At 41.3% G+C, this 27,652-nt stretch overlaps 1 protein-coding gene across 1 annotated transcript in view; it reads right to left on the bottom strand.

The window, feature by feature from the left end:
* LOC116855961 overlaps positions 1 to 24,217 on the bottom strand; it is a 31,540-nt gene extending 7,323 nt beyond the window's left edge. Inside the window, exons 1-9 of the mRNA XM_032839051.1 lie at positions 23,959 to 24,217; positions 21,007 to 21,133; positions 20,652 to 20,744; positions 14,708 to 16,658; positions 7,220 to 7,274; positions 5,547 to 5,762; positions 4,947 to 5,213; positions 859 to 948; positions 365 to 491 (exon numbers count right to left, since the gene is read on the bottom strand). Of these exons, the coding sequence (XP_032694942.1) occupies positions 365 to 491; positions 859 to 948; positions 4,947 to 5,213; positions 5,547 to 5,762; positions 7,220 to 7,274; positions 14,708 to 16,658; positions 20,652 to 20,744; positions 21,007 to 21,133; positions 23,959 to 24,012 (2,980 nt within the window). The 5' untranslated portion in view covers positions 24,013 to 24,217. The remainder of the gene's footprint in view (positions 1 to 364; positions 492 to 858; positions 949 to 4,946; positions 5,214 to 5,546; positions 5,763 to 7,219; positions 7,275 to 14,707; positions 16,659 to 20,651; positions 20,745 to 21,006; positions 21,134 to 23,958) is intronic.
* Between the last annotated feature and the right edge of the window lie 3,435 nt (positions 24,218 to 27,652).

Below are 27,652 nucleotides of genomic sequence, written 5' to 3'. Positions count from 1 at the left end.
ATGTGGTCGAAAGGGTCTTGTTATTTAAGTAACAAAAGACACCCATTTTATTATCCTCTTATAACTTAGGAAATCACAACTGTTATAGGAGCTCTGTGCCAAAATTTGGGATGAAGACCAAAAATACATTTGTTTCACATACATGTATGTGCGATACATATATATGGCATCGTAAATCACACATATGTACAAAGTAATGGCTTGCACTCCTGCACACAGGAGAATATACCCCTGTGTCTGGAGCCAGGGAGGGGACTAAGAATCTCACTTCAGAGCAACACAGACACCACAGAGCTTTAAGAAGCTGAGAAAGGAAAGGTCACTGATGGGGACCCTCCAAGTGACACTGGGGAGCTGTCCTCACCCACTGACACCAGGTTCCTATAGTTCTCCAACATCACGTCCCGGTACAGGTCCTTCTGGGCAGGGGCCAGGAGCTGCCACTCGTCCCAGGTGAAGTCCACGGCCACATCATCAAATGTCAGGGATTCCTGTAATAACAGTGTTCTCTAATGAAGTGACATCCTTTTGATGATAGAGAAGAAATGTTAAAATTTGTCTGCTTATTTCCACGCTATAGACTGTATCTAAATGGGGATGGGTATTTTGAAACATTGTGGAAGAAGCAGATGCCTAATTAAATATTCTGTAATTGTGCACAGTCATCCATCCATTCTTCCAATGAGAAGTTTCTATAACATGTAAAAGTTCAATCTTCTTAACCTAGAAACACCATCCATATGTATATGATAAGCAGAAGAAATATGTATGCTTTTCAGATTCATGCAGCTGATTTTTTACAGGCCTCTACAATTCTATTAAGGAACAAAGGAAAGAATAAAACAAACCAAAAGTCACCTGGACCTGGATCATTTTTTCTGGCCTCTGAAACAGCTGGCAGTGGGAAAACTCGGCTTTGTGTCTCCTGGATCTACTTCTAGTTTCTCTTCAGAAATCTCAGTCTCGGTCAGGTGTGCCCCCATAAAAACTGACACCACATCTTGTAACCTCTTCCTCCTTCACATGATCCTTTTGCTCCTGGGGCATCAGGACCTGTGGGCTGAGGAGACAAGGGAGTCTGAGGGGCGCATTTCCTCTCGTCCAGACCCTCTCCACAGCTCCTGAGCACACGGCACTGCTAAGCGTCCCTTTATTTGCTGGCCCAGAAGATTCTTTCTTCTGACCAATAAAGCCCAAGGTTCTAAATGCACAAAGTTTTCCTTCGTTCTGTGACATGTAAGTTGGGTGAGTGTGACACTGAAGAGGAAAATGAGATCTACCCCAGCACCATGCCTCAGGAGAAAGGGATTCTCACGCAAATCACTTTTATAAAACAGAGCACACAAGAAGGAGACTATCGGGGCACTGTTTTCCTTTAAACCATGTGTGTTCAGGTACCTCTCCAGAGCTTTTGTACAGTCGGTGAGTAGAATCACTTCTTTCAAGCACACTGGTGTGAAAACCAGTGTACTGGGCAAGTCAGAGGCACTGTCTTACAAGTTAAGTATTATTACTTCATAATATCTCAGGGAGTTTTAAATAAAGACATAAGTACAGAATATTGTAAATAAATTGGAGAGTGGTAAATGAAGTTAAGTGTTCTCAGATCCTGTCTCACTGGAAAAGAGTGTAAAAGTACTAATTAATAAAAAGAATTTGAAAAAGGAAGGCTCCATGCTGTATATTATCTCTAGTGTCATGATGAAAACTAACAATTGTCTTAAGGTATGTAATTTTCGTGCTGACAGAAGGGGGTATATAATGACAAATTCATCCAAAACAAGGCAAAAAAAGGGGGGGGGAACTAAGAACAAGTGGAGTACTACAGCTCACTTGGATGACTATTCTTAAACAAAACATACTAAGAATTATATGAAGTATAAATAAAAGAAGGATTTCAGTAAATTAAACACAAACGTCTCAAAATAGTCTGGATTAAAATATAAAATTTAACAATATGCTATTATAGGTTACGTGTCTGAAACAATGGCATGGAAAATTCAAGAACAAAAGATTAGAAAAAGATACACCATGGGAAGAGTAACCATATATCATCTGGTGTAACTATATTCTCAGACAAAATGGACCAAAAAGCCCAAATATCACTACAGAGAAAGAGAACACTCACTGGTTAAGAGATTCAATTCACCACATTATAAAAATCTGCAATTTCTATCCACTTAACAATACAACCTTGAAATATATACAGCAAAAGTGGACCAAAAAACAAGAACAAACCAATCATTCCAATAGAAGACTTCAGCACACCTCTCCCAGTAACTGATGGAACAAACAGCCCATCAACAAACAAAATCTATCAACGGCACTCTTTTGAAGAACACCAAAAATATCTGATAAGTAGAAAGAAATACTGAAATTTTAAGACTTAAATAAATAGTAAGACATTGACTATGACAATGACCCAGAAAACCAAGCATTTTAAAGATGCCATGTCTCTGGGGCACCTGGGTGACTCAGTCAGTTAAGCCTCTGCCTTCAGCTCAGGTCATGATCTCAGGGTCCTGAGCCAAAGTCAGACACTTAACCGACTGAGCCACCCAGGCACCCCTAAGGTTGTCTTTTTAAAAAATGATGCAGGGACAATGAGATGTCCGTTCTGGGGTTGAGGGGACAAGGAGATGGCTAAACCCCACCCCACATCATACACAAAAATCACTGTAGAGGACAGCTATCAATTAATGAAAGATGCAAATTTTTAAAAAAGATTTTATTTACTTGACAGAAAGAGACACAGCAAGAGAGGGGAACACAAGCAGGGGGGATGGGAGAGGGAGAAACGGGCTTCCCACCAAGCAGGGAGCCCAGGACCCTGGTATCATGACCTGAGCCAAAGGTAGACGCTTAACGACTGAGCCACCCAGGTGCCCCTCAAATCAATATATTTTTAAGAATATAGGAAAATCTCTCAACAATATTAGGGTATGGAAAGATATTTAAAGAAGCTACATAAACTATAGTATAAAGCAAATGATATTCTACTGGAAGAACTATAAATGGTACAACTGCTCTGTAAAACATTCTGGCATTGCCTGTTTTGGTTGAAGTTAAACACACCCTGAGACACAGCAATTTCACTCTGAGATACACATCTAAGCTACACCACCCTTCACACCGAAATAAGGGCACACGTGAACCAGAAAACAGACAATTTTCAGAGCAGCATTCTTCCTAACAATCCAAACTGCAAACAATACATTTAATTAATAGTAGGAAAACCTGCCATATACTCAAAATATGTAATGCTGTGTAGAAACTACAACTACTACACAATTTGAAGCTAAGAATGATTGTCCCCACATCATTTCCATGTTTTTAAAGACTGTACTACAAAAACAAAGAAGCGTATGTGACAAACTTCTTACGGTAGCAACTCCTAAAATATTTATTGTATATTCACAGAATATGCCTGATTCTTGTTGCAGAGCAAACACAGATACATCTATTTGCAAAAACATGAATCGTTCTTAAAAGTATTGAGCAAAAGCAGCCTCACATTTAAAGATGCATGAAGTATAATTACACTGACACAGAAAGATACAACTAAATAAAATATGATTAGGAATGACTTTTTAATATGATAAAACTATACGGGGCACCTAGGTGGCTCAGTGGGTTAAGCCTCTGCCTTCAGCTCAGGTCATGATCTCAGGGTCCTGGGATCGAGCCCCGCATCGGGCTCTCTGCTTGGCATGGAGCCTGCTTCCTCCTCTCTCTCTCTGCCTGCCTCTCTGCCTACTTGTGATCTCTCTCTGTCAAATAAAAAAATAAAATCTTTAAAAAAAAAACTACATAAAGAAAAGCCTTAAAGGGCTTGATACTGACAGCAGGATGGTAATTCCCTTTGGGTGCGAGAATGCAATATAGTTAGGAGGAGACTCATAGCGCACCACTGGATGCTGGCAGCATTCTGTTTCTTGACATGGGCAGTGATGGCTTTATATAAATATACATTACTTTTATACAGATCAACTGGTAGATCTTTTAAACAAATAAACAGAAGTACTCAACAACACCAAAAGCCTGTTCTTTAAAAATACCAATAAAACATACCCGTTTGTAATGAAACGGATAACTCAGGTAAAATAGACTATTTTTTTTATTTTTGTCTTGAAAAATACTATGAACATTTTTCGGTCGTAAGTTTGAAATCCTGGATAAATTCAAAAATTTTATTGTCTAACCCTCCTGGGAACATGTTAACTCCAGACAATACAGCAGATGAATTTTATGGGTAAGCAACTGGACACATAGGTATGTCCACTACCACCTGATTGCTGGGTAGACCCAATACACTGAGATAAGAATAAATTATAAACATTGTTAACTGGAATGAAAATTAAGGTTATACTCAGACAATATCATCGTGGACATGGAAAAAGAGATTCATGGAATTGCTTATATAAAAGAGAAACGGCTCCCCCAGAAACCACTAAACAGATTTTCACATATTTGGCTAGAAATGCACTATATAATATACTAAGCTCATGTCACAGAAATCCAGTCATTAGCAATGGCAACTGGAAGCACCATGACTGAATAAGACCAACCAGTACTTAGTAATAAACCGAGATGTGGGTCACCTTGCAAGAAGGACATACTAAACAAAGTGGACATTCTTTCAGCAAAGAGTAAAGTAGTGAATGTATGTCGGGAAAGGCAGCAACAGTGTTCGCCGCTGTTAGGTATTAAGAGGTGAGTGCAGGCGTTGACAAACATTTTCTGCAAAGGGATGGATATTACACATTTTCAACTTTAAGATCCCTGGCACAAGGACTCAATTCTTCCTTTTCCGCGGGAAAGCAGCCACTGACGGCTCCTAACAGACAGAGGAGAGGGGTGGTGGGTGAATCCCTCGGTCTGAAGTTAGTCAACCTCTGAACAAAAGACTTTTAAAAACGAATAAAAAACAGAGGGTTTCGAACTACTCTTCTGAGCTCTGCAGCCTTCTGTTCCAGCAGCCGAGGTTGGAACCTCAATCGAAACTCCAGCTCCGGGGCCTTGGCGTCCAAAGCCGCGGTCCTCACATGCATCTCTGTGTACCAGACACTCATTACACACCCGCTTACTAATCCGAAACCCAGGCCAGACACCCCGATGTTACGAGCATCCACCCGGGCCCCAACATTACTGAGCCCCAAATCAAACACCAACTGGAACCAGACACTGCGATCACCGTAAATGATCCGCATCGCCTGCACCACCGACAAGCGGACGGATCTGCAGAACCCCAACCTCTCGACAGCCCGGACACAGAGGTTGAGCTCTACAGACCCTGAGCCGACTTACTGACCCCAAAAGTACCCTAACCACGGACAGGTGAGTCACAGACTCCCAGCTCGTTCCTCTCAAATGCCTCCACTTTCGTGCTCGGCCCAATCGATCCCCGCCAATAATTCCACGGGCTCCCCCTACTCCACTTCTACCCTGGGGACGTCACGTCATTCTGTGAGAAACAAACCTCCTAACGGGACAAAAATAGAAAACAAAGACCAGGGAATCTTCAAGGAATAAAAACACACACTGACCTGATTTTCTCCGGAACAAAAAGAGAGTCTAAACGTAACACTTCCGCGAACTGCTTCTACTCCTGGGAACGTCGTCCAAACGCTTGTCAGCCTATGGCGGCCGAGGAGGACCTGAAGCCTTTGAAGAACGGCGAACAACTGCTTGGCTTTAGTTCCAGGAAGCCAATATGTCTGCGCCCGCTCGTTGTGGCTGTGGGGGCGGCCATGTTGGGACGCCTGAAGTACACCAGTCAAAGGGACGGGTTTGCGGCCACAAGCCGGGCTTGGCGAGGTCCTGAAAAGCCATTCATACCTCGTCCTCAACTTTGGCTGGTGCGGGAAATGGGTAGATTCCTAGAGACTCAAGCTCTTGGAGGCAAAAATGGTGTGGGCTAAATCGTGTTCGCGGGCTGGACAGGAAGTAACAAGGTCTGGGTGTATATTATCCACTTTGTATTTTTTAAAAAGGAAGTTAAAAAAAAAAAAAAAGGAAGTTTCAAAACAGTCAGTGGAACTTCAGGTGTGGATACCGCAGCAGAGAAGGACCTTCTGGAGAGAAAAAGTAATACATCCGGGGGTGCCTGGGTGGCTCAGTGGGTTGGAGCCACTGGCTTCGGCTGGGGTCATGGTCCCTGGGTCCTGGGATCAAGCCCCGCATCAGGCTCTCTGCTCAGCATGGAGCCCGCTTCCTCCTCTCTCTGCCTGCCTCTCTGATTACTTGTGATCTCTGTCTGTCAAATAAATAAATAAAATCTTAAAAAAAAAAAAAAGGAAAAAAAGGTAATACATCCGGTAAACGGACACCCGCAGAAAGCTTTTGGTGAAAAATTGCTTGCAGGAAGCGGTTTTTAAGAACAGAAAGATTTTGGGCAACTAGAACGGTGTCGTTGCGGGACTGTTGATCACAGCAGTCAGGAAAGAATTCTTGAGAGGTTCTGTGGTGCAACTTAGTAAGTTTATTTAAGTAGCTCGGGGACTGGACCCCTCCGCGGGAAGAAGTGCACTTTTGCTGTAAGAGACTATTGGTTATATGCTTAGTGCTCAAGGACGAGGGGACATGCCAGGAGTGTTAGATCACTAATGTTTTCTTTAAATTTCTACTCCTAGGGGCACCTGGGTGGCCCAGTGGGTTAAGCCGCTGCCTTCGGCTCAGGTCATGATCTCACGGTCCTGGGATCAAATCCCACATCGGGTTCTCTGCTCAGCGGGGAGCCTGCCTTCTCTCTCAGCGGGGAGCCTGCCTTCTCTCTCTCTCTCTCTCTCTCTCTCTCTGCCTGCCTCTCTGTCTACTTGTGATCTCTCTCTGTCAAATCAATAAATAAAATCTTTAAAATATATATATATTAAAAAAAAAATTTCTACTCCTAAAACTACATTTGCAAGATTTCGCTGGTTTGTCTTTCAGTTTGATATTAACTATGGGTGAGATTTACAGGCAGTCATGAGGCCCTGTAAGAATGTAGCAACCAGCACATATTTGTTTTTTTTTTTTAAGATTTTATTTATTTATTTGACAGACAGAGATCACAAGTAGGCTGAGAGGCAGGCTGAGAGAGGGCGAAGCAGGCTCCCGTGGAGTAGAGAGCCCGATGTGGGACTCGATCCCAGGACCCTGGGATCCTGGGACCCTGGGACCACAACCCCAGCAGAAGGCAGAGGCTTTAACCCACTGAGCCACCCAGGCACCCCCATACTTGATTCTTATTGAAACGGTGGGGGTCAGCCTTCTGGGTTACAGGTGAATTGCCGCTTCCAGTGGGCGAACAAGAGAAGAATTAGGCACAAACAAGTCAGCTGCAAGAGATTGGGAGCAGGGGACAACAGTCGAAAAGACTACTGCCCCAAGCAACTCCACAGTCTTGCTTTTATTAGGTAGAAACAGTAACCAACAGAAGAGTTGATGAAGGTCAAACGTTAGTCATATGCCTTGTAGATAAACAAGAAGCAGGGCAAAATATGTCTGAACAAGCAGTATAAAGTTTATAGTTGAACAAGCACATTCAAAGGACTTATCTAAGTAGCCACAGGTGCTCTCCGGAGGGAAAGGAGAGATAACAGGAAAATGAAGCAGGCGGTGTTCCGCCCTGAGCGAGGCGGGCATCCCCAGCTGCTCGGCTTCAAGGCCATATATCATCCTCTCCTGCAGAGGCCTGTTGCAGTATCTGTTTTTCTTAAGGCTGCATCTAAATGTGCTTGGTAACTAGTAAAATTTCCCGGGGGTTATATTTTAAGTAATACATTGTTCTGAGGGGCAGTTGCAGTGAATGATTTTGTGCTTCTTTCCCTCGTGGGTATGAGACTGGCCATCACCAACTAAAGGAAAGAGCACCTGAGAGGAACCTACACTGGGGCTGGGATTGGGGCCTCAGGGAAAGGCCACTAAAGTGAGGCGAACAAGGGTCCGGATCCAATGAGAAAGGTACAACCACAACTGACAGTCCAAAAATATTAAGGTCAATAGCTTTTCTCCCAAAGTACCAAGATGATTCAAAAGGATTAGTTTTTTCAACAAACAATGCTGGGATAATTGTATTTCTATTTGCAGAAAAATAAATTAGAACCTTTAACTCTAACCATATACAAAAATTAACTAAAGATATTTCCCAGACCTAAATGTAAGGGTTAACAGTATGAAATTTAGAAAGGCAAACTGGAGATAATGTTCATAAATCAAATAAGTTAGCCATAAGTTCTGACACAAGACAGTAATGGATGAGCCATAAAAGAAAAAGTATTAAGTTTGACATAGTTAAAATACTATATATATTTATATATATACATACATATATAATACAAAATAAATACAAATAAAATACAAAAAAAATTTGTATTTCGGATATCTGGCTGGCTCAGTCTGTAGAGCATGTGACTCTCTTGATCTCGCAGTCAGGAGTTCAGGCCCTACACTGGGCATGGAGCCTACTTAAAAAATAATAATAGGGGCGCCTTGGTGGCTCAGTGGGTTAAAGCCTCTGCCTTCGGCTCAGGTCATGGACTCAGGGTCCTGGGATCGAGCTCCGCATCAGGCTCTCTGTTCAGTGGGGAGCCTGCTTCCTCCTCTCTCTCTCTGCCTGCCTCTCTGACTACTTGTGATCTGTCCGTCAAATAAATAAATAAAAATCTTTAAAAAATAATAAATAAATAAAAATTATAAATAAATAAATATAAATAAAAATTAAAATATCTGTATTTTTTTTCTTTTAAACATTTGCACTTTCTAAGCACTGTATTTAAGAAGTGAAAAGTAGAGCCAGATATTAGGAGAAAATATTTCCACATTATACATCTCATAAAGGACTTGTATTCAGAATATATAAAGAAGTGTCAGGATGTCTGGGTGGCTCAGTAGGTTAAGCCTCTGCCTTCAGCTCAGGCTGTGATCTCAGGGTCCTGGGATTGAGTCCGGCATCAGGTTCCTTGCTCAGTGAGGAGCCTGCTTCTCGCTCTACCTGCCATTACCCCTGCTTGTGCACTCTCTGTCTGACAAATAAAATATTTTTTTTTAAAAATTGTCATATGGATAAGGAAGATGTGGTCCATATACACTATGGAGCGTTATGCTTCCATCAGAAAGGATGAATACCCAACTTTTGTAGCAACGTGGACGGGACTGGAAGAGATTATGCTGAGTGAAATAAGTCAAGCAAAGAGAGTCAATTATCATATGGTTTCACTTATTTGTGGAGCATAACAAATAGCATGGAGAACAAGGGGAGTTAGAGAGGAGAAGGGAGTTGGGGGAAATTGGAAGGGGAGGTGAACCATGAGACACTATGGACTCTGAAAAACAATCTGAAGGGTTTGAAGCGGTGGAGGGTGGGAGGTTGGGGGAACCAGGTGGTGGGTATTAGAGGGCACGGATTGCATGGAGCACTGGGTGTGGTGCAAAAACAAGGAATACTGTTATGCTGAAAATAAAAAAAAATTTAAAAATTGTCAAAATTTTTGACAAATAACAGTAATGACAATAACAAAATAACCATCCAGTTACTTTTGGTGATCATGAAAATTTCTAAAAATTGGATTGTGGTGCTGGTGGCACAAGTCTCTAAACTTAGTAAATGTCATTGAGTTGTACACTCACTAATGGTAAATATTATATGTACATTTTGACAATAAGCCTGTTGAAATGAATTGCTGTACCATACTACAAAATGTATAGGGTATGATTTTTTTTAAAAACACCACATAGAATTGAAATATATAAACTACTGAGGCATAAAAGTAAATGGAGATATCTGGAACATATAAGAAAAAAGTTACAACAAATCTTGCAGTAAGAATGTGAGAATTTGGGGCGCCTGAGTGGCTCAGTGGGTTAAGCCGCTACCTTCGGCTCAGGTCATGATCTCAGAGTCCTGGGATCAAGTCCCGTATCCGGTTCTCCACTCAGCAGGGAGCCTGCTTCCCTCTCTCTCTCTCTGCCTGCCTCTCCATCTACTTGTGATCTCTCTCTCTTTCAAATAAATAAATAAATAATCTTAAAAAAAAAAAAAAAGAATGTGAGAATTTGAAGGGCGCCTGGGTGGCTCAGTGGGTTGGGCCTCTGCCTTTGGCTCAGGTCATGATCCCAGGGTCCTGGGATCAAGCCCTACATCAGGCTCTCTGGGACCCTGCTTCCCCCTCTCTCTCTGCCTGCCTCTCTGTCTACTTGTGATCTTTCTCTCTATCAAATAAATAAATAAAATTTAAAGAAAAAGAATGTGAGAATTTGAATAAAGAGGATAAAAATAGAAACTGAACATAATTGAAGAATTTGTTCAAGTATATCTTATTTTAATGCATACATCTTATGAGACTCTAGTTACCATCCTACAAATTCACCTATATTATTACAGCTGTTTAATAATATCATATATAGATATGCATAAACATTTTATAATATGGAACTACGTTTTCAATGAGATATTATGATAAAATTAGGTTACACCTATTTTTCCCAGTTGTACTGATATAATGGACATAGGTTATATCTATTTTTAATAAACTTTTTGTTTTCAGAAAAGCTTAGATTTACATAAAAGTCACAAAATTAATATGCTTTATTCAGCTTCCTCTCATGTGACCACTCTATATAATTACGGTACATTTGTCAAATTAAGAAAACAACATTGTATAAGTGGAATGTTATGGAGCCATCAAAAATGAAATCTTGGCATTTGCAATGATGTGGATAGAACTAGAGGGTATTATGCTAAGTGAAATAAGTCGGTAAGAGAAAGACAATTATCATGTGATCTCACTGATATGAGGGATTTGAGAAACAAGACAGAGGATCATAGGGGAAGGGAGGGAAAAATGAAACAAGACAAAACCAGAGAGGGACAAACCATAAGAGACTCTTAATCTCAGGAAACAAAGTGAGGGTTGCTGGAGTGGAGGGGGGTGGGAGGAATGGGGTGGCCGGGTGATGGACACTGGGCAGGGTATGTGCTATGGTGAGTGCTGTGAATTGTGTAAGACTGATGATTCACAGACCTGTACCCCTGAAACAAATAATACATTATATGTTAATTTTAAAAATTGTGTAATACTCAACTATATTACAGATTTTATTCATATTTCACAAGTTTTTCCACTACTATCTTTTTTCTGTCCAAGAATACAATAATGCATTCAGAAATCATGTTTCCTTGATTTTCTCATATAAAATGTATAAGAAAACTCTGTTAAAAATGGGCAAAGACCTTGAACAGGTTCTCGATCAAAGACAAACAGATGGCAAACAAGCATATGAAAAGATGATCAACGTCATTCAGTATTAGGAAATTACAAATTAAAACCGCTGTGTGATACAAGGACTCAGATATTGGAATCGACAAAATCCAAAAAATTTTGAGTAGAAAATGCTGCTGATAAGGGGGAGAAACAGGAATTTTTTTTTTAAAGATTTTATTTATTTATTTGGCAGACAGAGATCACAAGTAGGCAGAGAGGCAGGCAGAGAGAGAGAGGAGGAAGCAGGCTCCCCGCTGAGCAGAGAGCCCGATGCGGGGCTCGATCCCAAGATCCTGGGATCACGACCTGAGCCAAAGGCAGAGGATTTAACCCACTGAGCCACCCAGGTGCCCCGAAACAGGAATTTTTGATATTTTCTAAAAACAATACAAAAGCACACAGGAGTGTTAGAAGCTAGGCAGAGTCTTGAATGTAGATGACCCCAATTTTTTGAAACGTGATCTAAAAAAATCTCTTTTAACAAAATAGCTCTCACTGAGGAGGAGCATTTAGGACAATGGTTGCTTTTACTTGTGTCAAACCTGAGAGGAAATATCAGAGTAAATTTGGTCGTAAGTTAAAAATCCTCTCTTTAGTCATGGACACACCACTTGATCATGGTGTACTACTCCCATTTCTGTGGGGACAGTGGGAAGAGTGGATGTAGGAGACAAATTTTTCTTCACATTTTTGTAAGAACCTTGAGAAGCGACTCGAAAGACTAAAAGGAAATGTTTCCATCTGAAGGTTGGGCCTCAAAAGACCCACTAGCCCAGGGCTATGGGTCTCAAAACTCCCAGACTCCAATGCTCCTAAACACGGACAAACCCTGCACTCCCCAAACACATTAACCTCAAATTCAACCTCAAGTTCACTGCAGGAGCTCTGGTCCATGGAAACTCCCGCCCCTACGGCGGCAGGCTGCTCCCTGTCAGGACCCCTGGGTGACATCCCTAAGGTAGCCTAGGGGCAGTGATCATGGGTCCGCACCTGCCACCTAGTTTTCAGTCACTGAGCCTGAGTTAACACACAGGCCCCAGGCCCCTGACCATCGTCCTTTCATCATCAGTCTCTGAAGACTACGCCTTAACTCAAGCTGGCATTCCTTGGTGACTGGCCCCAAATAAAACCCCAAATATGGCAAATGTCCCCCACACGCGTTCCTGCTTCACTGGCTAGGCCCCTCACTCGGGACCCACACCCAGTCAGATGCACCAGACCCACAGCCTGTGAGGGCTCCCCGGAGGGTGACCACGACCAAGTGCGGTGCTCTCCGTGCTCTCCACGCACTCTTCACCAGCGCTGGGGACGTGGAGGGCTGTGTTCACCTACCTGGAAATTCACCTGCCATTGGGGTTTTATGGAGGCATCCTTGGGTAGAATTGATCAGTTATTAATTTAATTTACCTCTCTCTTTTCTGAAGGACTGGGGGTGGGGAGGGAAGGGGAGAGGAGACAAGGCTGGAAGTTCTAAGCTTCTGACTATGGCTTCGTCTCTCTCTCTGGGGACCTGTCCCAATCCAGAAGCCATACAGGAGCCCACCCAGTGCTGCCTCATTAGAATGAAAAATGCCCCTTCGGACTCTACGCTCAGCAGGGAGCCTGCTTTCCTCTCTCTCTCTCTGCCTGCCTCTCTGCCTACTTGTGATCTCTGTCAAATCACTAAATAAAATCTTTAAAAAAAAAAAAAAAAGCCCCTAGTGCACTCCTCACTTAGTAATTTACAAGGATTTTAGGAATGTGTGCCAGGAACCAGGGGTAGAGACCAATGTATATATTTCCTATTATCTCACAAGGCCAAAGAGTAAGTGCTAAATGATTCTACTTTCCTCATAGTCTATAAATGACAAACTTACAGAATCTCTGATGCCAGGCGTCAGGGTCACAGAAAATTTGACTATGAAGGAGTAGCATGAAGGGGTTTGTGTTGACAAAACATTCTGCGGTATTGGTTACACAAACCTACGCATGTGATAAAGTTTCTTAAAACTATATAAAAAAAAAAAAAGAAAGAAAGAAAAATGAGTACATGTTACAACTGGTGAGGTCTGGGCACCTGGGTGGCTCAATCGATTAAGAGTCTGCCTTCAGCTCAGGTCAAGATCCCAGGGATCAAGTCCCGCATCAGGCTCCCTGCTCAGTGGGCAGTCTGCTTCTCCCTCTACCTTCCTTCCTGCTTGTGCTGTCTCTCTCAAATAAATAAACAAAATCTTAAAAAAAAAAACAAAAACCAACTGGTCAGACCCAAGTAAATCCTGTGGTTAAAAGCATTATAATTTCACTTTCCTCTCTTTGATAATGAACTCTGGTTATGTAAAATGTTACCTTTGGAAATAGCTGGCTGAAGGACATTTAGGAAATTTCTGAAATAGTCCAGTGTTTGTGATTCTAAACTTATTTCAAATTCAAAACTGATGGTACTTATAACTTGGTTAAACACATCCAAATATATTGTTATACTATGAAATTAACATATTGCTTCATTTTTAAATACGTCAAGTATTCTGTAATAACAAACTTGGAACTAAAGAAATTCTAAAGTTAATTATATAATGACACAGGCATAGAACACTCCCGCACTGTACATATTAAAATTTAATTCATGGTGAGGGGCACCTGGGTGGCTCAGTGGGTTAAGGCCGCTGCCTTCGGCTCAGGTCATGATCTCAGGGTCCTGGAATCGAGTCCCGCATCGGGCTCTCTGCTCAGCAGGGAGCCTGCTTCCCTCTCTCTCTCTGCCTGCCTCTCTGTCTACTTGTGATCTCTGTCAAATCAATAAATAAAATCTTTTAAAAAAAATTTAATTCATGGTGAGAGTAACGACCACTATTTAAAATTTATAAAATCAATGACAAGGCAATCAAATATAGCTTAAGTGTCCTGTTCTGGATGCTTGTGAGGCGTTTTATCCGTTATGTTTAGATGTGACAGAATGCTCTCATTCATCATTTCCCCAAGGCTTCAAGGCTTCTTTCCTCTAAGTTGTCTGATATTTTGCTGAAGTCCACCACATCCAATGTGTTCCTAAGTTATTTCTGTATGGATTTCCTGGCAAAATATTACTTCAAGCCCTACTGTATTCATTGCCATAGGAAGTACTTGTCTCGTGCGAACTGACATTTATTGAGGTCTTACTTCCGGGCAAAGGTTTTCCCACAATTCCATTTCTGCCAACTGGAAATACTCATTATCTGTGATGATCACATGATAGGGTCTACTTCCCACTGAAGGCTTTCCTCGTCTTTCACATTCATAGAATCTATTTCAGTGTACACTTTTTAGATGTATAATGTCCTAAAACATTTTCATCAAGGATGATTGTGAGTTGTTTTGTCAATTTTTTCCTCAACATAAAATATGACACAATTGATTACTCAAGATGATACCATTCTTTGCACTGTTATTTTCATTACATACTATTATCTTGAGGGCCTACAACTGGCAACAGGTTATCCCAAAGTGACTATCTATGAATTCTCTTATGTTTAACAAGGATTGACAAGTGGGCAAAAGCTTTCCCACAATCACTGCATCCATAGGGCCTCTCTCCTGTATGTTTTCTTTGATGAACATTGAGCCCTGACTTTGTAGTGAAGGCTTTCCCACATTCACTGCATTCATATGGTTTCTCTCCTGTGTGAATTCTCTGATGGGTAATGAGGTCATTTTTACGCAAAGAAAATTTTCCACATTCAGGACACGCAAAGGAAGTTTTTCCTGTGTGACATCTCTGATGTTGTATGAGGCAGGTTTTCTTCCTGAAAGCTTTATCGCATTCATTGCATTTGTATGGTTTCTCCCCAGTGTGAGTTTGCTGATGTATACCCAGAGTACTCTTCATGGTGAAACCTTTCCCACATTCATTGCATATATACGGTTTCTCCCCAGTATGAGTTCGCAAATGGGCAATGAGCATGCTTTTCCCAGTTAAGCCTTTGCCACATTCGTTACATATATAGGGTTTCTCTCCTGTATGAGTGCGCCTGTGCACATTGAGATGACTCTTCTCTGTGAAGCCTTTGCCACATTCGTTGCATATATAGGGCTTCTCCCCTGTATGAGTTCGTTGATGTCCAATCAGCCGTATCTTTGCTGGAAAGCCTTTGCCACATTCGCTGCATATATAAGGTTTCTCTCCTGTGTGAGTGCGTTGATGTACAATCAGACGGTTCTTCACAGCGAAGCCTTTCCCACAATCATTGCATAGATATGGCTTCTCTGCAGTATGAGTTCGCTGGTGTACAATGAGATCACTCTTCATGGTAAAGCCTTTTCCACATACACTGCACACATAGGGCTTCTCTCCTGTATGCGTTCGCTGATGTCTGATGAGAGGACTCTTCAAGGTGAAGCCTTTTCCACACTCACTACATGTGTAGGGTTTCTCTCCTGTATGAGATCGCTGATGTACGATGAGACAGTGCTTCCCTGAGAAGCCTTTGCCACACTCACTGCACGTATACAATTTCTGTTCTGTATGAGTTTGCTGATGTGTGATAAGACTGTTCTTCAAGGTGAAACCTTTCCCACATTCATTGCATATAAAAGGTTTCTCACCGGTATGAGTTCGCTGATGTGCAACAAGACGCCTTTTCTCGATGAAGCCTTTTCCACAGCCACTGCATATATAAGGTTTTTCTCCTGTATGAGTTTTCTGATGTGTAGCGAGACTGAACTTTGTAGAGAAGGCTTTCTCACATAGACTGCATGCATGGGGCTTCTCTCCTGTATGAGTTCGCTGATGATAAAGAAGCCGACACTTCTTGATGAACGCTTTCCCACATTCGTTACATGTATAAGGCTTCTGTCCCATATGAGTTTTCTGGTGTAAACTGAACTGTGATTTCTTGAGGAACGTTTTGTCACGTTCAGTACATTCGTGTTTCAGTCCTGTATGAGTTCTCTGGTGTTCAGTTAGACTGGATTTTCTAGAGAATGCCTTCCCACACAGACTGCATCCATGAGGTTTCTCTCGAGTATGAACTCTGTGATGATCAATGAGCTGAGACACCTTGACAAAGGCTTTCCCACAGTCACCACATACATGGGCTTTCTGCATGTTGTGAGTTCTCTGCTGTTTAATGACCTGCGAATTATTGTTGATGGGTTTTACACTTAGAGGAAATTTTATTACACTATAAAATTGTTCATGGTTAGTATGAAGAAGGGATTTTGCATCTTCATTAAACTCAGAGTTCTTTGAGTTATAGTTTATACCCCTGTTTTCAAAACGTAAATTGGATTTTAAAGGTTTTTCACATAAGTCAAATATATCATCATTTTGCTTTAACAGGAAATGACTTTCACTCTGATTAAGAATATTTGCAAATGTATTATGTTCACACCATTGTTCCACACTCTTCTGATTGCTTCGATTTTCCAAGTGACATTGCAGAGAATCATCGTTCCTGATTTCTAAGAGAGAAAAGAACAATGAATCACTCTGTAATTTCTCATAATCTTAGCTTGGAATAAAACTATTTTTATTATTTTTTAAAGATTTTATTTATTTATTTGACAGAGAGAGATCACAAGTAGACGGAGAGGCAGGCAGAGAGAGAGAGAGAGAGAGAGAGGGAAGTAGGCTCCCTGCTGAGCAGAGAGCCCGATGCGGGACTCGATCCCAGGACCCTGAGATCATGACCTGAGCCGAAGGCAGTGGCTTAACCCACTGAGCCACCCAGGTGCCCTGGAATAAAACTGTTTCAAAAATGCCTTCACAGGGGCGCCTGGGTGGCTCAGTGGGTTAAAGCCTCTGCCTTTGGCTCGGGTCATGATTCCAGGTCCTGGGATCGAGCCCCGCATCAGGCTTTTGGCTCAGCGGGGAGCCTGCTTCCCCCCCTCTCTCTCTGCCTGCCTCTCTGCCTACTTGTGATCTCTGTCTGTCAAATAAATAAATAAAATCTTAAAAAAAAAAAAAATGCCTTCACATTGGGCGCCTGGGTGGCTCAGTGGGTTAAAGCCTCTGCCTTCCACTTGGGTCATGATCTCAGGGTCCTGGGATCGAGCCCCGCATTGGGCTCTCTGCTCAGTGGGAAGCCTGCTTCCCTCTGTCTCTGCCTGCCTCTCTGCCTACTTATGATCTCTGACTGTCAAATAAATAAATAAAATCTTTTTAAAAAAATTAAAAAATAAAAAAATAAATAAAAATGCCTTCACCTAGGGGTGCCTGGGTGGCTCAGTCCATTAAGTGTCTGCCTTCGGCTCAGGTCATGATCTCAGGGTCCTGGGATTGAGCCCCACTTTGGGCTCCGCACTCAGCGGGTAGTCTGTTTATCTCTCTTCCTCTGATCCTCCCTCATTCAAGCATACTCTCTCAAATAAAATCTTTTTTAAAAATAAATGTTAAAAATAGAACTACCCTAGGGCACCTGGGTGGCTCAGTCGGTTAAGTGGCCGCTTTCGGCTCAGATCATGATCCCAGGATCCTGGGATCGAGCCCTGCATCAGGCTCCCTGCTTGATGGGCAGCCTGCTTCTCCCTCTCCACCACTTGTGCTCTCTCACATGCTTTCTCAAATAAATAAAATCTTAAAAAAAAAAAAAAATAGAACTACCCTATGATACAACAATTGAACTACTAGGTATTTACCCAAAGGATATAAAAATACAGATTTGAAGGGGCACATGCACCCCAATGTTTACAGCAGCATTATTAACAACAGCTAACATATAGAAAGAGCCCACATGTCCACCAACTGATGAATGGATAGAGAAGATGTGATATATAGACATACACACAATGGAGTACTACTCAGCCAACAAAAAGAATGAAATCTTGCCTTTTGCAATGAAATGGATGAAGCTAGAGTATATTATGCTAAGTGAAATAAGTCAGTCAGAAAAAACAAATATCATAAAATTTCACTCATATGTGGAATTTAAGAAACAAATGAACATACAGGAAGACACATGGAACATATAGGAAGGAAAAAAAAAAAAGAGAGAGAGAAGCAAACCATGAGCTTCTTAACTACAGAGAACAAACTGAGGGTTGCTGGAGGGAGGGAGGTGGGGGATGGCCTAAATGGGATGGGTACTAAGGAGGGCACTTGTGATGAGCACTGGGTGTTGTATGTAAGTGATGAATCACTAAATTCTACTCCTGAAACCAATATTAAACTATGTTAACTAACTAGAATTTAAATAAAAATTTGGGAAAAAAGAGATAAAGAAGATATGGTATATGCATACAATGGAATATTACTAAACCATAAAAAAGGAAATCTTGCTATTTGCAACAAAATGAATGGATTTAGAGGATATAATACTAAGTGAAATATGTCAGCCAGAGAAAGACAAACACCTTATGATTTTACCCATATGTGGAATTTAAGGAAAAAAACAAGTGAACAAAGCAATAGAGACAAATAAAAAAGCAGACTCTTAAATACAGAAAAGAAACTGATAATTGCCAGAAAGAAGGTGGACAGGAGGATGGGTTAAATAGATAAGGGAGTTAAGAGCAACTTATCTTGATGAGCAGAGAAATATATAGAATTATTGAATCACTATATTGTGTACCCAAAATGAACATAACACTGTATGTTAATTATACTTCAATAGAAAAAAAAAAAAAAGAATCAGAGTCAAGGTCTTAAAAAATTAGGGGAAATTCCATTTTGCCATCATTTTAGAAACTGGAAAGTAATAATAAATGGCCACAGCCAGTGTCAGGGCATGATTGACTGGATTACCAAAACAAACAAAAAAAAAAGTGAAAACAAAAGCTTTAGGAAAATAAATGCAGTGATAGTATCTAGTAACTAAAGAAAAATATGAATTAGCAAAACCATGAAGGAAATTACTTGAAGCAGACTTAAGTTATGACCTGGTTTGGGTTGGAAATCATGTAGCATGTTAAAAAAGATATTTTCTTGTTAATCAAATGACCTTTAAGAAGGGAGCTCAGGGGCACCTGGATGGCTCAGTCAGTTAACCATCCAACTCTTGATGTTTGCTCAGGTCATGATCTCAGGTTGTGATATTAAGCCTTGTGTCAGGCTGTGGAGCCTACTTAAAATTCTCTCTCTACCCCCCTCCCCCCAAAAAAAGAAGAAACCTCAGCAAGTAGAAAACATGCCAGGATAGGGAGAAATTTTAAAATGTGTAGTTGTGTTGAGCTGAAAAAGAACCTAAATGTTAAAAAAAGATGGAGAGAAGATGATTCCCGTTCTCACACACAAAATGTGAAGTCATAGGCTGCTACCATGAAGAAGGATAAAATACATCGAAAGAAAGCAGACTGTATTAAGAGAGAAGCCAATTAGGATGTATGAGAGAAGGGAAAGAGATTAATTCATGGGAATAAAGGAAGCTTTTCAGAGTTATGAGAACTGAGAAGAAAATGAAAACAGAAGTATGGAGAGAGAACCTCCAGGGTTCTGGTGGGAAAGTAGGGGAGGGGAGCCAAGGAACAACATAAATGCACAGAAAAACCAGGTTAGCATGGAGACAAAGCATCCAAGGTGGGGTAAGATATTATGGAAGGAAATCATAATTTCCTAGTAAGGCAGGTAAGGAAAGTAGTAAGAAGAAAGTGATGAACTTAAAGTTGTTTTTTTTCCAGAGAGGCCTGGAAAGTGGAATTTCATTGCAGGAGAGGTGGTAACACAGGCAAAAACACTGTGACAGCAGATGAAGATGAGGAAGATTAGAAAATCCTAGGAGGGAGAGCCTGGCTGGCTCAGTCACTGGAGCATGTGACTCTTGATCTCAGGGTTGTAAGTTCGAGGCACATGTTGGGCGTTTAAAATACCCATGTTGGATATTTAAAAACAAAAATCCTTAAAAAAAGAGCCTGGGTGGATCAGTAGGTTGAGCATCCGACTCTTGATTTTGGCTCAGGTCATGATCTTAGGTTGTGGGATCGAGACCTGCGTCAAGACTCCATGCTCAGTGGGGAGTCTGCTTGACAATTCTCTCTCTGTCTCTCCCGCTGTCCTTCCTGCTCATGCATACTTCCTCTCTAAAAATAAAGAAATAAAACTTTCTAAAAAATAATAAGAGGGGCACTTGGGTAGCTCAGTGGGTTAAGAATCTGCCTTTGGCTCGGGTCATGATCTCAGGGTCCTGGGATCGAGCCCTGCATTGGGCTCTCTGCTCGGCAGGGAGCCTGCTTCCCCCTCTCTCTCTTCCTGCCTCTCTGTCTACACATGATCTCTCTCTCTCTGTCAAATAAATAAACAAAATCTTTTTAAAAAATAAATAAATAAACAGGGATCCAATCTCAAAAGAAAAAAAAGGAGCATATTTCCTCTAAACTTCAACAAAGAAAAAGAATTCTCATATGAGAAGAGAGATACAGGGACGGGCTGTTGATGTTTCCTCAGACACGGTCACAGTCCTTGATGCCTTCTCTGAATGACCTAATACCACTGAGCCGCCCACCTTGCCAGTTCTCACTCACCTGGGCAGATCTGACTGTGCATTTCATCTTCTCTCGTCCAAAGTTCTCCTCGCTCCAACCTGGACAGTGCATCTGGTTTGCCGGCTTGATACCCTGTTCGTGAGAAAAGACGGAAGACTCAGCGGACTGGGGTACATCAAGAAGGGATAATGTTACATTTTAGGAACTAAACAGGTTTCATATCTGTAACATCAAGGCTTTTCTCTCAGAAGATGGGACATTATACCCTCTTGTCTAAGGCAAGAGAAGGATCTGAGGATCTACCATTTCAGAGTATTAAAGAGTTAAGTAGCTGAGAAAGAAAGAAAGCCACTGGCAGAGCGCCCTGTGAGTGACACAGGGGAGCTGTCCTCACCCACTGACACCAGGTTCCTATAATTTTCCAACATCACGTCCCGGTACAGGCCCTTCTGAGCAGGGGCCAGGAGCTGCCACTCCTCCCAGGTGAAGTCCACGGCCACATCATCAAATGTCAGGGATTCCTGTTATAACACAGTTATGTTTAATGAAGTGATATTCTTGTGGTGACATGGAAAAAACAGATAAAGGAAGTTATTCTGCTCATTTCACTACAGAGGAAATGGTGGTTTTTATTCTTTAATACAGTGTGATAGAAAAAATCTTGTATAATATTATGTCATGTGCAATCTTCTATTCATTCAACGACCTTGAAAATTTAAGGAAATTTCTGTAATATGTGTCACAAAATCCTCTTGCTAGTGTAGGAATCTATAATCTATATATATTTGAGAATCTCTTTGCCAATACTGAACTACATAACACTTATAAGCAGACAAATAATACAGATTCCTAAATTCACCATGAGCATTCGAGCTAATATCAAAACCAGTAATGAAGAGACTGCAGATAAGACAGTATGTACTTATTTCAGTGGTTAATAAAGTAAACAAAAGAAGCTGTATAAACATGAATAAAGCAAAAGGATTAACAGATGACTAAGCAAATTAAAAAAAAAACTATAAAGAACATATTTATGGACACATATACGTAAAAAGACAAACATATATGTATGTGTGCATATCATTAGGCAGGGTTAAAACTGTAATAGATACAATGAAGAAACAGCTGTAGGAAAAACATTTTTACATTTATAAGTAGTAGGGGCAGTTAAGGACCTCACTAACCACAATACCTCTCTGAAAGACCATGTGAACTGCATACCTATGTGCCATGAAACATTAACATCCCTCAAGGAACCAGTCTGTTTTCTCCTTACACTTGATGCCTGTGATATTGTGATATAAGAAGAAGTTTGTATTTTGTATTCATCTCTGGTTCCTTGCACAAGAGCTCCTAAAGCCCTGGAATTTCCTAAGTGGTTGGGATGGGAGGGATATCTTGCATTATTTGTAATAAGCTCCTTTCAACCATACCTGACTATATATTAACGAGGTAACACTAGAGGGACCCTAGATACCCTAAGGATATGGCTTGTTGCTAGGGAAACCAATCTATTGATTACAGGGCTGGAACTTTCAGCCCCACCCAAGCTGTCCAGGGGAAGGAGAGGGACTGGAGATTGAGATAATCACTAATGGCCAGTGATTTAATCAACTGCCCCTACATGATGAGACCTCCATAAAAAACACAACACTCCAGGGGACACTTGGGTGGCTCAGTGGGCTAAGTGTCTGACTTTGGCTCAGATCATGATCTCAGGGTCCTGGCATGAGCCCCGCATCGGGCTCCACGCTCAGTGGAGAGTCTGCTTGTCCCTCTCCCTCTGTACACCCTACTTTGTGCACATATGCACATGTTCTCTCACTCTCTCTCTCTCTCAAATAGATAAATAAAATATTAAAACAACAACAACGACAAAACTGACTCACACTACACTATAGGGCTCAGAGAAGTTCAGGTTGGTGAGCATATCAAGGTGCTGGGAGGGTGGCTTATCTCGAGAAGGCTTGGAAGGTCCTTGCTCCTTCCTTGCTCTGGGCTTCTCTTCCATTTGCTTGTTTCCACCTTCTATTCTTTATAATAAATTGGTAAATGTGAAGTAAAGTGTTTTCCTGAGTTACGTGAGTCACTGTAGTGAATTATCAAAACCAACAAAGGGATTGTGAGAACTGTCTATTTGTAGTCAAGTCAGAATTATGAGTACTCTGGGCACCCAATACTTGGCATCTGACATGAGGGCAAACTTGTGGAGTATGTGTTGGAGGGGATGTGGAGAAAGGGGAACGCTCTTACACTGTTGGTGGGAATGTAAGTTGGTGCAGCCACTTTGGAGAACTGTGGAGATTCCTCAAGAAATTAAAAATAGAGCTTCCCTATGACCTTGCAATTGCACTACTGGGTATTTACCCCAAAGATACAGATGGAGTGAAAAGAAGGGCCATGTGTACCCCAATGTTTATAGCAGCAATGGCCACGGTCGCCAAACTGTGGTCGCCCTTCAACGGACGAATGGGTAAGGAAGATGTGGTCCATATACACTATGGAGTATTATGCCTCCATCAGAAAGGATGACTACCTAACTTTTGTAGCAACGTGGACGGGACTGGAAGAGATTATGCTGAGTGAAATTAGTTAAGCAGAGAAAGTCAATTATCATATGGTTTCACTTATTTGTGGAGCATAACAAATAGCATGGAGGACAAGGGGAATTAGAGAGGAGAAGAGAGTTGAGGGAAATTGGAAGGGGAGGTGAACCATGAGAGACTATGGACTCAGAAAAACAATCTGAGGGTTCTGAAGGGGCGGGGGGTAGGAGGTTGGGGGAACCAGGTGGTGGGTATTGGAGAGGACACGTATTGCATGGAGCACTGGGTGTGGTGCAAAAAACAATGAATACTGTTACGCTGAAAATAAATTAAAAAATTTTAAAAAAATGGGAAGATTTAAGATGTAATGTTAATATTTTTATAATATGCCCACTAAAATAGTTTAAACATGGCCTATGCAGGAAAATGAAATAATTTAAAGGTGTCTCATGAACCCAGACATTTCCCTGGTTTCTTCCTTTCAAGGTATCCTCATGAAAGGGAACACAATTCCAGATAATGAAAGTAGTTCATTTTGGGGCTTCCTATGATCATTGCTGTTTCAGAAACATTTGGTGTAATAAAATTTTTTTTTTTAAATAAAAAATTTGAAAAACAAAAAAAAACAACTTATGGAGTATGATAGTAAATCCATGTAGTCAGTGTTAAGATTGAATCAAATTATAGACAGGTGATATCTGGAGAGTTGGAGAACTGGTCATTTGTGCACAAAAACTCACGTTTGGTGTCAGAAGTGTTGGCAGTAGACATATCACAGTAATGCCTACCATGTAACCTACCAAGATTCTCTTGTGATGATTGTCAGAGATATTTGCAGCAAACTGACAGCTCATGTGACCTACAGGGTCTTACACAGTCATATATATTCATTCTAACATGAATCACAAAGTATGAATCCTATGAAAAATGGGTTCCTGATCCTACTTTGCCCAGATTTCTCCAGATACTGCTATTCTCAATTTAAACTTTTCTTTTTAATTGCACTGATCTTTTTTTTAGTTGATTTCTACAAATCCATTGGGAAATAAAGGAAAGAATAAAAGAGCCCAAAAGTCACCTGGGCCTGGATCATCTTCTTTTGATTTGGGGAAATGGCTGCTAACTTGGATGCTCTGTCTTTAGCTCTTCTGGATCAGCTCTAAATTTCTGTTAAAAAATCTCAGTCTCCAGTCAATGGTTTCCCCAGAAATGACGTCATCTAAGTCTTGGAGTCTTCTCCTCCCTTTTCCCTTGATCTGTCTAGTTCCTGGAGAGCCAGCACCTACAGGCTGAAAAACAAATTACTCTGAGTGGCACATTCTCTTTAGGCCCAGATGTTGTCACTGTTGCTGTGCATTCACCTTATACCAAGGCCCCCAAAGATCTGTCTTTTTATTAAGTACTCTGGGCCAAGAAAACATAAAATTCAGAATGTTTGGGAAGCACCTTTCTTCTGTAGAGTGGAAGCAGTGTGACTATCAAAGGGAATGTGGGACAGAGACACAGAAAAGCGTGATACCCAGTGGCAGAGAACTCCTTAGGTGGATTCATTTTAGGAACAAGGACATGCAGACAGTTAAGATGTACATATTTTAATTTTTTAAATTAATTTACTTATTTACTTATAGAAAAAGAGGGAGCAACTGTGAGCAGGAGAGGGGCAGAGGGAGAGGGAGAGAGAGAATCCCAAGCAGGATCCACGCACAGCACCGAGCCCAACAGAGGCCTCAATCTCATGACCCTGAGATCACGACCTGAGCCAAAACCAAGAGTTGGATGCTTAACCGACTGAGCCACCCAGGCGCCCCATTATCTTTCAAACCATGCATGTCCATCCCCCTCTTCAAAAGTCTTCTTACATCCTAGGCTCCATACATTTTGATTTTGAGAACATCGTGCTAAGCAAATATTAAGCGGGGTCTTATTTAATTTCTCATTACCAGCCATTTCTTGATACTCTGTAGAGAATTATAAGTATAAACCTATATAGGATAGTCAGCAGAAATATTCTTTAGAAATAGAACTGAGGGGCGCCTGGGTGGCTCAGTGGGTTAAGCCACTGCCTTCGGCTCAGGTCGTGATCTCAGAGTCCTGGGATCGAGCCCCGCATCGGGCTCTCTGCTCAGCAGGGAGCCTGCTTCCTCCTCTCTCTCTGCCTGCCTCTCTGCCTGCTTGTGATCTCTCTCTGTCAAATAAATGGATAAAATCTTTAAAAAAAAAAAAAAAAAAAAGAAATAGAACTGAAATAAAGACATTTTCAGGCAAAAGCAGAGAGAATTCTTCATCAGAAAACCTGTATCACAGCAAACATGAATGTTCTTCAAGCAAAAGGAAAGGATACACCAACATAAGCAGAGGAGCAAGGAGTCAAGAGAAACAAAACCGGTAAGAATTTAAGTCTAACTTAGTAGCACATGGGGATGCCTGGGTGGCTCAGTCGGTTAAGTGACTGCTATTGACTCAGGTCTTGATCCCAGGATCAAGTCCTGCAGTGGGGGGCGGGTTCCTTGTTCAGCAGGAAGCCTGCTTCTCCCTCTGCCTGCCACTCCCCCTGCTTTCGCTCTATCTATCTCTGTCTCTCTGACAAATAAATAAATAAAATCTTTTTTAAAAAGGCCAATTATGAATATTCACCTAACATGTCTATATACCTCTTTAGTCAGGTGGCTGGTTACAACATTTAAATAGAAAAAGTCTATATCATCTTTTTTTTTTTTTTAAGGATTTTATTTATTTATTTATCAGAGAGAGAAAGCCAGCACAAGCAGGGGGAGCAGCAGGCAGCAATCAGAGGGAGAAGCAGGCTCTTTGCTGAGCAAGGAGCCTGATGCTGGACTTGATCCCAGGACACTGGGATCATGACCTGAGCTGAACGCAGACGCTTAACCAACTAAGCCACCCAGCTGTCCCTATACCATCATAAAGCACACAGAGGTCAAGGTCAGTGTTAAAGAACAGGACATTTCATGGGAATAATTTAACATTCAATTTAACATTGAAAGTATTGCTAGTAAACTAAAAATCTACTTCTAAGAATTTCTGAAAAGGAAACACTGGCAACAGTGTAGTATTTGATAGGACGTTTAGTTTCTTCATTATAGTTTCCATAAGAGCACTTACGTTTTAAATCAGAAAATTATCAGCATTCTATAATTAAAACTGTGTTGCTGGATCATTAATGTAAGTTCATAACTTTAAAAGTGTTTATACTTCCTGTACCCCTGGGGCAAATAATACATTATATATTAATACAAAAAAATAGGGACGCCTGGGTGGCTCAGTTGGTTAAGCAGCTGCCTTCGGCTCAGGTCATGATCCCAGCATCCTGGGATCGAGTCCCACATCGGGCTCCTTGCTCGGCAGGGAGCCTGCTTCTCCCTCTGCCTCTGCTGCCACTCGGCCGGCCTGTGCTCGCTCTCTCTCTCTCTCTCTCGCAAATAAATAAATAAAATCTTTAAAAAGAAAATACAAAAAATAATAAATAAATAAATAAAATGACAAGGAAAAAAAGTTTTCATACTTTATGAAAACAGAAACAAGGGGGAGGCAGGGATAGAGCAAATGAGTTATAAATACATATTTTACAAAGCACAAAACCATAAATATGGGGAAATCATCAGCCTTCTTATTCAAATATACTAAGTTCCTGCCATCACAGATCACCATTTTAGGTATTTTACTTCACTGGATCTTCAAAACAACCCATGAGGGAGATTTTGACTTCTTTTTGCTATCAGGGAAACAGATACAGGTCACATCAATCACACAGTGGATTGAAAAATCAGATTCATTTCAGGGATGCCTGGGTGGCTCAGTCAGTTAAGTGTCTGTCTTCGGCTCAGGTTATGATCCTGGAGTTCTGGGACTGAGCCCCTTGTTAGGCTCCCGGCTCAGTGGGGAGTCTGCTTCTCCCTCTCTTTTTGTCCCCACTTCCAGCTTGTGCTCTCATCTTCTCTCTCAAATAAATAAATAAAATCTTTTAAAAATCAATAAAAACAAGATTCAATTCATTCCAAAATTCACTTTCATTCCACTTCACAGCAGGCCAAGACTATTTGTAAATAAGAAATCTGTTCATTAAGTAAACAACGGAAACAAGTAAAAAGCTATTAGAACTCTATTAGCCATGTAATTCCAGAGGCATTTAGAGTAACCTTACAGGACCCCAGCTGTCTTTAGAATGAACCAAAACCAACAGAAGACTGACTCATGATGTGTCTGGGTGGCTCAGCGGTTAGGCTTCTAACTCTAGATTTTGGCTCAGGTCATGATCTCAGGGTTGTGAGACGGAACCAGTCTCGGGCTCTGTGCTGGGCATGGTGCCTGCTTGGAATTCTCTGTCTCTCCCTCCACCTCTCCCTGCCCGTAACAAAAAAGACTGCTTCGTGAACAAAGGATGGACAGAGGATTAGATAACTGGTAGAGCTAGTCTAGTAGGACATTAATGGTAGAATCTAGGTGGTAGGTGTATGGACGGAAACTTTAACATTCTTA

This window comes from Lontra canadensis, unplaced genomic scaffold (genome assembly GCF_010015895.1).
Source record: "Lontra canadensis isolate GAN:19392208 unplaced genomic scaffold, GSC_riverotter_1.0 scaffold107, whole genome shotgun sequence".
Lineage (NCBI taxonomy): Eukaryota > Metazoa > Chordata > Mammalia > Carnivora > Mustelidae > Lontra > Lontra canadensis.
The sequence above is the reverse complement of the archived record's forward strand: the minus strand, read 5'-3'. Positions and strand labels throughout refer to the sequence as shown.